This window comes from Nematolebias whitei, chromosome 10, assembly GCF_014905685.2.
Source record: "Nematolebias whitei isolate Nwh7 chromosome 10, NemWhi1, whole genome shotgun sequence".
Classification (NCBI taxonomy): domain Eukaryota; kingdom Metazoa; phylum Chordata; class Actinopteri; order Cyprinodontiformes; family Rivulidae; genus Nematolebias; species Nematolebias whitei.
In genome coordinates, this window is record NC_056507.1 from 2,315,252 (window position 1) to 2,328,227 (window position 12,976).

Below are 12,976 nucleotides of genomic sequence, written 5' to 3' on the forward strand. Positions count from 1 at the left end.
GGTGGACATGGGCACCGGCGACCCCCGTGACCCAAAATGGAAGAAGCAGGTAAAAGATTATGGATGGATGGATATAATGTATATTATTATGTGGAGCAACACAGATGTTTAGTGTTCTGTCCAAGATCCTACATATCACTACTTAATCAATATCATACAAAAACGTGGCTTTAATACAAACATGGTTAGTTGGTTTAAAAGCTACTTAACTAAACACATTCAGTTTGTTTGATTTGGCTCCATTTTGTCAGATGCGGTCACACTGAACAAGGGGGTCCCACAAGGGTCTATTTTAGGGCCCTTGCTCTTTTTACTCCATATTAATCAAATCTGTGATCAGCTTAAATTTTCATCTTACCATATGTACGCAGATTCTATACTTGTCAGTGCCCTCTCTAGATGCAGTACTCTCAGATCTTCAGACTGAGTTCAACACCTTAAAGAATGCTCTCCGTGATTCAGAATTAGTCCTGAATGCTATCAAAACCAAATTTATATTGTTTTCCTAAAATTCTGCGGTAACTATTCTTTCTATTAAAACAATGAATGGTGATATCATAGAGCTTGTAGACACATACAAATGTATTGGTATTTGGCTGGATAAAGATCTTAATTTTAAACATCATATAACATATCTAATAAAAAAAAAAAAAAACTAAATTTTAGTCCAGATGCAGTCCAGATGACCTGACTGAAAAATGTTGGATTCTGGATTATTGAGCATGGACTTTGTGTCGTTAACCTAAAATTTACTTTGTTTTGTATAGACTGAAATCATGTTTTTCCATTTCTTCTCGTAAGCGGCTTGTAACAAGTTTGTTTTTAATCACAGTTGGATTATGGAGGCACAATCTATAGATTTGACTCCCCAACTACCTTAACTAAACTGGACCCCATTTCCTGTGCTGCTCTGACATATAGAACAGGTTCACCCTTTAGGACTCACCATCGTTCTTTATATCCCCAAGTTGCTGGACTTACTTCACTCAACATTTGAAAGATGAAGCATTGGTATATTTTCATATACAAATACATTTTAGGAAAATGACCATCATAGATCAACTCCAAGTTCATTTAACTACAGAACAGTTTCAGGACCAGTCTGTGGTTTAAGGTACCCTTCATGTGCACGGAGTCAGGAAAGATGAGTTTGTCCTATTTCAGCACGTGGTCTTGGAATGATGTGCAGCTTAAGTTGAGGTTGGAGTCTTTTATTCATTTATCTAGTTTTCAACAAAAACTGTCAAAGGTTTCAATCACACCTTGCACCTGTAATGTAGAAGTGTCTTAAATTGTGATTTTTAAAAACAAACTTGCATTGTATTTTATGTCTTATTACCAGATGATTTGTTGTAAATGTTTTAATATTACTGTTACTGTTCTTAAGACTGTGTTGCTGTGTTTGTAATGGCTTGTTTGCACCGTGCACATTGCCCAGGACCTCCTTGTAAAAGAGATTAATAATCTCAATGGATTTCTCTCCTGGTAAAATAAAGGTTTCAATAAAAAAAAAAAATATCAGGGCTGGGGATCCACAACAAAACTCCAAATGCAGGTTCTCACTGGGTTTTGATGAGGTACCCCCAACAATGCTGACCTTTGCCAACATAGATTAATCTCTGTCCACCCTAACCCTGTGAGGCACCTATACTTTTAAGTAATATAAAAATAGGAGTGGTCAGTTTACATATATATGGTGGTGGCCATCTTGTATTTTGACTTGGCAACCCAGTTTTTGACAGGAAACTTTCTTACATCTAAATGTAGCTCCACACCAAAATAGAAGTTGGCTTATTGCTTAATTCTGAACTTATCCAGCTCAAAATGTGTACGTATATGCGTACAAAGCTGCAGCCATCTTGAATTTTGACATAGTAAGCAATTTTTGAAAGGAAACATTCTTACGCATAGATGCAGCCACACACCAAAATGGAAGATGGCAACTATCGGCACAAACACCTCAAGGAACTTGAACTCCTCTAGACCAAAAGTTTCTAGAGGCCAGTGTGAGACCATCTGTCTGACAGCTGAAGCTTGGACCAAATTGAGTCTTGATGCAGCAGGACAATTATGCCAAAGACAACAACCATTCTAAAACAGAATGATTTAAAAACAAAGGAATCAAGGTGCTGCATCAGTACAGTCCTCAGCTCGACTGAAATGCTGTGGTGGAACCTTCAGAGAGCTTCGCAGAAACCAACGTCTGCAGTCCTCAATGAATTAAGGCAATGTTGGCTTGAAGGGTGGGCCAAATCCCCTCAACAATCCTGTGAGAGACTGATAAATTCCTACAGAAACTACAGAGTTACTGCTGCTAAAAGAAGTTCTAGACTGGGGCAGAAAGACCACAACCCCACCCACACACACCCCTTTGTGTTCTGCAAAAACCTCTAATTGGGAAGGAGAGAAGTTTGAGGACACATCGTAACCCCCTACCTTTGTATGTTTTAATTTGTGTATTAACTTTTTATGAAATACTTCTAACTGATAGTTTACTTTTATCTAAGAGAAATCAGAGCTTTATGGTCTTATTTATTACTCAAACTGTACACAATGTTTAAAAAAGTAACCTCCTACCTGTTGACGATGTTGCGGAGGACGGCACTGGCTGGCTGCTGAAGTTTGGCTGCATATGTGGAGGATTGTATGTGTCATAACTCCGACCATTTACACTGGGGCTGTTAGGCAACATACAGGAATAGGAAGTCTGGTTTGATGCCTGAAAACACATTAAAACTTATTAAACATTTATGAAAAATTAAGTGTTTCTATTAAATTAACATATTTATAAATATTAAAGTGAACAGATAACACAACTCATGGCTTTTTTCTGTGACTAATTTTCATACATCAATGTATGTTCATATATACTGTATATGTTGTGCACGTTACCTGTCCTGAAATCTGACCTTTGCAAGTATAAAATACTGGTAAAAAATTGCCACCTGCCGTCAAAGTGGCTCTTTTGAGTAAACGATGTCAGAGAATGAGAGGATACTTCCAACAACAGCATAAACATGATGGGACCAAGGACATAGTCCTGAGGCATACCGGCATTCAGGATGATAGGGAGGGATGTGGAGGTGCCCATCTTAACATGTTTGGGCCTGTTTGTAAAGGAAGTTCTTGAACCACAAATAAAGGAAGATGCAATGTCTGCAGTTTGTTAGTCTGCTGGGGATGACAGCCTTGATCAATTTAAATAAGCTTCTTCTTTAGACGTTTTGTTTTTCTGTCAGTAGCCTTGAACTATGCAAGTAACATATTAGTAAATTAATAATAATAATTTGATTATATTAATAAATTCACCAGCTTGAATTTTTAGTTGGCCAATTGTGTAAAATTATTCAGAAGACTCTCGGGAACAATCAAGCCCAATTAAGGGCTTGTATCACATTTTGCACAAGTCTTGTGCAAAACTGATTTTATCTGCTCCACTATAAAGGACCATCATCCACGCCCACTTCAACAATCATAACCTCATCCCCGCCTCAGGCTCCCGCCTGTCATGGCAGCCGTCTCCATGATCCTTCTTCTACCTGCATGGACCGAACTCCACAGAACAGTTTGGTTCTGCAGGGAACTTTGGATGTTCTGTGTCTGCTGGACCTGGTTCTGCAGGGCAGTCATTGTCCGTTGCCGCAGTCGTTATTATCATCATACTGCTAACAGGATCATGCTGCTAAGAGGACCAATTCAATTCAGTTCATTTATATAGTGACAAGTCACAACAGAAGTTATCTCAGGGCTCTGAACAAAAACATTTGCATACATTATAAAAGCCAATTAGTAATAGTTATCTAGCTAAGGAAGGAAGCCAGCAGATTGTGTTGAGTCAACCACACTGCTAACAGGACCACGCTGCTAACAGAACCACACTGCTAACAGGACCATGCTGCTAACAGGACCATGCTGCTAACAGTAACAAGTGTTTTTATAACACTATTTTTCTCTTACTTATTCTTAAGTTTATTCTAGAGTCACCAGAAGGCCAACATGCATGTTGTTGAATTGCTGGAGTACCTAGAGACACCCCATGCACTCAGGAGGAATGCATACACATTTAAAAGATAAATGAAAGGGTTACATACAGTATTTTAAAACTGCTCACCTTTGAATTATCACACAATGACTCACTGCTACAATTAGTGCTAGGCAACTTCCACAAATTAGAGGTTCAGAGTTGGACAATATCTTCACAAATAACCAGCGCAGTCTTGGTGCTCTATTTTATGGCATTGCAGCTGGGGCATTGACTGAGATGCATTGGACTAAGATGTGCTTTTATACAGACGAAGCACTCGTTCTGAATTGTAAAGTCTTGTAAAACCTTCTGACCTGCATGGGAAGGCTGGGAGCCATGCTGAAGCTGGGCACTGCCGGTAGGCCATAGCTGTTGGACAGAACTTGATCGGACCTTGTCAGAATGGATCCTGAAGGAAAGGACACTAAACAAAGAGATGCAGAATGGAACAACACAAATGGTTAGAAAATTGTTACAACATAGCACATTGTAATAGTACTCATTTGTCTTTAATGCCTAGAACAGGGGTGTGCAATCCTGGTGCTGGAGGGCCATTATCCTGAATGCTTTATCTGGTTCCCTGCTCTAACACACCCGATTCAGTTGTTAGTTATCTTTTCATGCTCTGCAGAAGCCCATAATCAACCATTTATTAAAATCAGGTGTGTCTGAGCAGATTTTTTTTTATTTAAACATGCAGAATATGGGTGTTTGAGGACCAGGATGGGACTCCCCGGGTCTAGAATAAAGGTTCCCAGACTTTTCAACTTTTGACCAACAAAAAGTTGCAGACTTGTGACCACAACTATATAGCTGAAGTATATCAAGATTTCTAATAAGTAATTTAACAAGGATCCCTGTCAAACAGCAGCACAATGGCTCAGTTGGTAGAGCTGTTGCTTCTCAGTGAGAAAGTCGCTGGTTGAATTCCCGGCCAGGGGTCTTTCTGGGTGGAGTTTGCATGTTCTCTCCGTGCTGCGTGGGTTTTCTCCAGGTGCTCCAGTTTCCTCCCACAGACCAAAAACATGCATGTTAGACTGATGGTAACTACATTTTCCCTAGGTGTGAGTGAGAGAGTAAATGGTTGTTTGTCTCATTTGTCTCCAGGTGTCCCTGTGATGGACTGGAGACCTGTCCAGGGTGTCCCTGTGATGGACTGGAAAACTGTCCAGGTGTCCCTCACCCCTCTCACAGTGATTGCTGGATATGGGCACCAGTGACCCCCGTGACCCGTGACCCCAAAAAGGAAGAAGCGGATAAAAGATGATGGATGGATGGATGGATGGATGGATGGATGTTGATCTGTGAATCATGAATGATCTCGAAATCAAAACCCAGGAATCGTAAAATTCTCTTCGTTTTTTTTTTTTTTTTTTACCAATTCATGACTTAAGCCCTGATTTGATGTGATGGGTCACAAACTTCACTTGTCTTTCAGGTACACCTGCACCTACACCTGGACCTACCATTCTGTGTTCGTCTGTCTCTCCTTCCTGTCCTCTCAACCAGCCGGTCAAAGCAGATGGCCGCTTGTCCTGAGCTGGTTCTGCTGGAGGTTTCTTTTTTCTTTTTTTTGCTTTGTTTTTTATTTTTTTAATGTCCAGAGGACCAGATTGAACTTTTTTGGATCTCTACAACAGACTTATAGAAGATATGCAGCATCTTGCTGCAAACATTGAAGGACTTCAGCTTCCTCAAGAAGTACAGTCTGCTCTGTCCCTTCTTGTAGACGCTTCACTGGTGCATTTCCAGTCCAGTCTGTTGTCCAGGTGAACCCCAAGGTATTTATACTTCTCCAACACCTCCACTTCTTCTCCCATGATGGAAATAGGGTTGGACCTTGTTCCTGTTTCTCCTGAAATCTAAAATCATCTCCTTTGTTTTGTTCACATTCAAGATGAGATGATTGTTTCCACACCATGCCACAAAGCACCCTGGGACAACTTTGTTGTGATTTGGTGCTATATAAATAAACTGAATTGAATTGAATTAAGAACATATCTATCCATCCATCCTTTATCTTTACCGTTTTCTTTTCTTTCCTTTTTGGGTCGCAGGGGTCACTGGTGCTCATATCCAGCCATTACTGTGCGAGAGGCAGTGGACACTCTGGACATGTCTCCAGTCCATCACAGGGACACATAGACACAAACGAGACAAACAACCATTCTCTCTCTCACCTAGGGACAATTTAGAGTTACCAATCAGTCTAACATACATGTTTTTGGTCTGTGTGAGGAAACCGGAGCACCCGGAGAAAACCAACGCAGCACAGAGAGAACATGCAAACTCCACCCAAACACCCCCGGACCGGGATTTGAACCGGAGTGACCTGTACACTGAGCAACTCTACCAACTGTGCTCCCGAACTGCCTAAGAACACACCCATAAACAAAAATGTTACCTAAACATACTCTGAACATGACTTCTCACAACCCTTCAAGAACAGTTTGGTAACAACCAGTTACTTTTTTCATCACGATGGAGCGCCGTGCCATACGGTAGAAGTGATAACAAAAGTAGCTCAGGGAACAGAACATTTAAAATTTGGGTCTATGGTGAGGATGCTTCCCCAGCTTGAATCCTGGACAGAACACAAATGGTAGGTGGTTCATGCCACCACCACACACACAAATACTGTAAAAGTCCAAGCATTGATGATGCAAGAACTGGCTGCCACCAGTCAACTTGTGTCCTACCAAGTTCATTTTCAGCAATAATTCTTTCAGGCACAATTTTATCAGCAAAAAAAAAACAAAATCCCCCCCAAAAATCATAATGTGTTTGGTTGTTAACAGTGAAAATGTAGTTAGTTGTTCATTGAATGTTCTCATCAGCACCTGGTGTAGTCAGCTGCGGGAGAGATTGGCAAGCAGGGGTGCTAAAGCTGCTGCAGATGGGAATATGACTGGAGGAGTTGGACAACTGTCGACGCTGATTCCTTAACTTCTCTTCTCTTCTCCACTTCGCTCGTCTGTTTGAAAACCAAACCTGCACATGCCAAAATAAAAAAGAAACACGACAAACAGATGGATTGTTATTATCCAGGAGTATTACATCACCATTAGCTACACTTTGACATGGAGTTATGATAGAAAGCAACACTTGAATCCATGACTGGACGTTGTGCAGTCAGTGGTTACTGATACTGTAGGAGAACAGTCTTTGGTTTGACTAAAGCACATTCTTGCTGAGACCAGTAGTTGCAAAACCTGCCTGAATATCCATCCTCCATCCATTCGTCTGTCCATCCACCCATCCACTCATCCATATATCCATCCATCCATTATCTTTACTTGTTTCTTCCTTTTCGGGTCATGGGGGTCACTGGTGCCCATGTCCAACAGTCACTGTGTGAGAGGCAGGGGACACCCTGAACAGGTCTCCAGTCCATCACAGGGACACATAGAGACAAACGAGACAACCATTCACTCTCTCTCTCACCTAGGGACACTTTAGAGTTACCAATCGGCCTAACATGCATGTTTTTGGTCTGTGGGGGGAAACCAGAGTACATGTAGCAAACCCATGCATGCACAGAGAGAACATGCAAACTCCACCCAGAAAGGCCCCTCCACCAGGATTCGATCCGGCACCCTTCACGCTGAGAGGCAACAGCTCTGCCAACTGTGCCACCATTAACATTCTTGTTTAATTTCTTCCTCCAACATTGAAAGATCTGCTCTTAGAGTGACTTTGCTAAACGGAGATCTGAACTCTATTCACTGATTCATTTTCCACTTAACCAAGATTGGTGTGCAAACTCAACAGATCCACTGGAAACTGGACTTGCTTTCCCTGAGCCTTCAAACTCTCCCTCATTCCTGCTTCCACTACTTGACACCAGTCCAAGGCCTTGGTTTTGTTTTTGAAGTTGCTGAACGATTTATCAAGATTTCCATTAGGCCTGCAAAACCCAAGAAACCCCCGGCATAGCCACGCCAAAGGGGTCTCCTTTTTCAGACTGACAGTTTCCCAGTGTCTACCAGTGTGTCTTGTGGTTGGGCACCAATGATCCTCTGATGGTGTTCCATCCACAGATTGTTAAGGTAGTCTCTCTCACTGGGCTGTAAGTTTAGAAACTATGTGGTGACACAAAATTGCAAGAAAGTAGGTGATATTTCCGCTGCATTCAGAGCGTGACTGGGCCACTAGTGAGCGATGTGTCTCAAAAAGAACGATCTGGTTTTGTAAGCATCGTTGTCAAAACTGTATTCTAGGCTATACTGTACACATTGTACTCATCTCAGCCCACTTTGTACCCACCTTGTCAGCTGCCTCTACATTTATGAAATAATTTGCTACAATTTAAAAATGTATAGCTTTGGACCAGTTTATTAATAATAATTTTTATTTGATCTCTGGTGTGGTTTAAACCCCTGGGCATTTGGAGCTGTGGCCTTGAATTTGTTTCTTTCTTATACATGGAATGTCATTTGGACTGTTTGGAAACTAGTAGTTGAAAAAAAATCTGTAAATAATTTGAAAGACATTGCATGAATTTTCAGCAGCAGTCTTACTGATCTTGAGTGTTTGCAACCAAGTGACCATTAAGCCTCATGGCCACATTTTGAGCAGCCAGTTTTTTAAACTCTTGGCCTATTTTCATGTGTTTGACATGACAAACTGTGTTCTTGGCTGCACACATTATTCTGTTGCCCTCATCTTCCACACTGTGCCCGCACCAACAGTTTTGAGATGTACTGCTGATGCAACAAATTTCAAATACCTTATATTCAAAAAAGCACATTCTGGAAACTTGCTTTTAGCCAACTACTCAACCCAGGGAGAAGTTACCTTGAGAAGAGCTAACTTTTTGAACTATTTGGAGAAAACAAAGTTTCTGAACATGTTCAAATTTCAAACAGGACTGCAAGCCTCAGACTCATGCAGAGAAATTGAAAACCCTGGAGAATGTTTCGATTCCAGTTTAATTATGTAGCGCCAAGTCACACCAGAAGTTATCTCAGGGCACTGAACAGAAATGGATGTTTGGTTCTGTTGGCCCAGTCAGGGTGGTTCTGGACATCACCCTCTTCATCAACAAAGTCTTCACTGCCTGACTCAAGACGGTTTTTCTCCTTCGTGATCCTCTCCTCTGTGAGAGGTTCTGACTCGGTTGTTCCGTCCTTCTCTGGGTCATTTACAAGAGAGACCTGATTTCAACAAAGAATGAATTTTTGATGGTCAAGTTTTCAGTTACAGTTTGTTATTGCTCTTTATCAGTAAGTACTGTATCATAAAGGATAACCATTGCATCTCCGTGCATGTATAAAACAGTCTGAAAAGATAAAATCTACAACTTACCTGTATTCTTGCTTCAGGAAGGTCTATTTTGTTTGCAAGACGTTCACGAGCAAAAACATCTGGATAGTGAGTCCTTTCAAATTCTAGAATATAAAGAAAATCAAAGCATTTCATTAGGGATGGTTTATTGTTCAAATACGTGCAGCGTCTGGTCACAATTCAGAAACGATGCCAGCTCTGTCGATCAGTTTTAAAAACTGGGAACATGGAGCTCTAATGGGCTGTCTATGTCCTTACTGTGTGTCAGATGTACAATCACAGATAAAATATCTCATTTACAAATAATAATTTAAACAGTTTAATGAAACAGTACAAACTAGTGCAAATTGTCAAAAAGTGCCAACCAGTTCAGGGTTAGGTATTTTTGATATACTTTTTGGCCTAAAAAAAAACAACTGTTTATTGATTGTATATTGAGATCAAATTTCTATTTTTTGAGAAATCTGTTAGACTTTTCAGTTGAAATATATTTTGGTTTATTTTTTATGGTTATGGCTATATAATTGTGAGCAATGAGTTTTTTGTTCAAGTCAGTTATGTAGCCAAGAATGAAGAAAACTTTACTCATATCAAAAGCTTATACCCACTGGGCTGTGACTGTTGTAAAATAGCCGAACAGCAACATTTAAGACATGCTTGTAGTTTAAGTAGCTGATTGGATTCCTTGGGTTTTATGGACAAATATAACTGTATCATCAGCATAACAATGAAAATTTATCCCATGCTGTTTAATAACTTTACCTAATGGAAGCATATATAAGGTAAAGAGTATTGGTCCAAGCACTGAGCCCTGAGGAACTACATGACTAACTTTAGTGTATGAAGAAGATTCATTAATAACATTTACTAACTGGAATCTATCAGATAAATATGATTTAAACCAATTTAGAGCTGTTCCTCTAATTCCAATATTATATTCAAGTCTCTGTAATAGAATATTATGATCAACTGTATCAAATGCAGCACTGAGGTCTAACAGGACCAGTGGAGACACCTGTCCATCGTCAGAGGACATGAGAATATTATTAGTTACATTCACCAGTGCATATTCTGTGCTGTGGTGAGCTCTAAACCCTGACTGAAACTCTTCAAACAGATTATTTCTTTGCAGACGATCACGTAACTGACCTGCAACTATTTTCTCTAGAATTTTTTAGATGAAAGCTACATTAGATATAGATCTATAATTGGCTAGGATTCCTGAGTCAGGGTCATGTTTCTTAAGTAAAGGTTTAAATGATACAATTTTAGAGTGCAGTGGTACGTAACTGTTTATTAGAGACAAATTAAGCAGATCCAAGACGTGGTTATTAATTAAGGGAAATATAAATAGCCTGGTTGGGATGGGATCTAGCAGACATGTGGATGGTTTGGATGAAGCTATTATTTTGAAAAATCCAGAGAGCTCAACAGGACAAAAACAGTCCAAACATAAACCAGGCTCTAGTGGCATTTGTAAAGTTTCCTCTGACACAAGAACAGTAGAATATAGGGTCTACCATATCAGACAATATCCAAGATGAAGTCTGTGCAAAGAGCTGCAGTTTGCCATATAATAGTAGGATGTAAGATAGGCAAAGGATTACTGGAGCTAAATAAACAATTGGTTGGAAGAATATACAGGAACATCTGTGCTGAGTATAGACTGGAGGTCCCATGTTCAAAGTGGGACACTCCATCAAGAACAGTGAACAATGGCAGGGCTAAGACACTGTAAAACTTCCAGATACAGACGACAAACAGGTGATGACTAACAAATCAGACATTGTGGTGGTCGACAAGCAAGAGAAGAAGGCAATGGTGATAGATGTAGCCATCGCAAGAGACTGTAACATCAGGAAGAAGGAGCAGCTGGAGAAATACCAAAGACTGAAAGAAGAAATACAGAAGTTGTGGAGAGTCAAAACATCAGTAGTCCCAGTGGTCATTGCAGCACTTGTTGCTTTGACCCCCAAACTGGAAGAGTGGCTCCAACAGATCCCAGGAACAACCTCAGAGATCTCTGTCCAGAAGAGCTCAGTCCTAGGAGCAACTAAGATACAGAACAGAACCTCAAGCTCACAGGCCTCTGGTTGAGGACCTGATAGTCCATTGCAACCCAGTTGGAGAGGTGTTGTCTCTTTGGATGCTTTTGTGTTGTGGGTTGTAGTGTAGTTGTGTAGGTAGTTGTAACTTTTTTAATCAACATTTTACAAGTACCTTTCTCAAGTGCCTCTATTTGGTCCTGTGTAAAGGATGTTCTGTTTCTCTGCAGTTTCCTTTTGAGCTGTAGCCTCATCTGAGTCTCTTCTGAGTCTTCACCATTGGAACTGAGTGATATGTTGGTCTCGCCTCCACCTGTCTGAGGACAATCTGCACCAGGAGAGAAGAGGAGGAGAACATGGAGGAAGAAAGACAAGATAAACACGATAACGTCATCAGTCAGATTACAATGGTGCTTTTGTGTTATATTCAGCAGGACTGTAGAAAAGTGTGATGAGTGTTTCTAGTTAACAAAGTGAGACATTTCAGGCTCAAGAACAAGCATGAAAATGATTTATTTGTAAATTAAATTTTAAAAAGTATAATCTAAAATAGATGCTTTGCTGACTGCCACAAAGCACATAAGAAAAAAGGCATTGGCGGTAATTTTTGAATGTTCAAATTAATTAAAATGGGCAAACTTGAAGTATTAACAGAAAAACTGCAGCACTGAGGCACAGCTGGTAGAGCTGTTGCCTCTCAGCAAGAAGGTCGCCGGTTCAAATCCCGGCTGGGACCTTTCTGGCTGGAGTTTGCATGTTCTCTCCGTGCTGCGTGGGTTTTCTCCGGGAACTCCGGTTTCCTCCCACAAACCAAAAACATGCATGTTAGACTGACTGGTAACTCTAAACTGTCCTTAGGTGAGAGAGAGAATGAATGGTTGTTTGTCTCATTTGTCTCTATGTGTCCCTGTGATGTCCCTGTGATGGACTGGAGACCTATCCAGGGTGTCCCCCGCCTCTCGCACAGTGACAGCTGGATATGGACACTAGTGACCCCTCCATGACCCGAAAATGAGAAGCGGGTATAGATGATGGATGGATGTTTCAGTAAATATTTATGATCTAAAAGTAACATTTTAAAGATTAAAAAAACATTTTCCTGTCGAAGTACTTGGGTGTTTGACACCATCAAATGCAAAGTGTAGTTAATCTAAATAAAACTATAATTCAGATGCCCATTAGTTCAAAAACAACATTTCAGATTGGATCTCTGAGCAGACAGTAGCTTGACTCCAGGTCCCTGTGGTACCCAGGTTTTTGTGGCGCTAACCTAATTATTCATTATCCCCAAAAGGTAGAGGCTGCAAAACAGAATGAAGCCTTTGCTCGGTGTCATCGTCAGTCAGGCAGAAAGAGAGGCACATGAGAGCAGACAACCCTCTCCCTTCCTCTGTCACACACACACAAACATACACATGCACAAACATGTTGTTTCCCCATGGAGCGGCGGTGCAGCACGGCTTTGTTTCATTGTTGTAATCCCAGGTTGACGGAGGAGGAGCAGCAGCATATGAGCCTTCCCCTCACAACAACTGTGACCTTCATCCACACACTTTGTCCAAGATTCTCAGCGCTACACTGTGCAACCTGGATTATTGAGCATGCATCAGGATACACTGTG

The 12,976-nt window shown here is 40.8% G+C and overlaps 1 protein-coding gene across 1 annotated transcript in view; it reads right to left on the reverse strand.

Annotated features, from left to right (window-relative positions):
• LOC119415374 (paired box protein Pax-6-like) overlaps positions 1 to 12,976 on the reverse strand; it is a 66,795-nt gene that overhangs the window by 30,445 nt on the left and 23,374 nt on the right. Inside the window, exons 6-10 of the mRNA XM_037682506.1 lie at positions 11,531 to 11,683; positions 9,332 to 9,414; positions 6,865 to 7,015; positions 4,339 to 4,448; positions 2,578 to 2,719 (exon numbers count right to left, since the gene is read on the reverse strand). Of these exons, the coding sequence (XP_037538434.1) occupies positions 2,578 to 2,719; positions 4,339 to 4,448; positions 6,865 to 7,015; positions 9,332 to 9,414; positions 11,531 to 11,683 (639 nt within the window). The remainder of the gene's footprint in view (positions 1 to 2,577; positions 2,720 to 4,338; positions 4,449 to 6,864; positions 7,016 to 9,331; positions 9,415 to 11,530; positions 11,684 to 12,976) is intronic.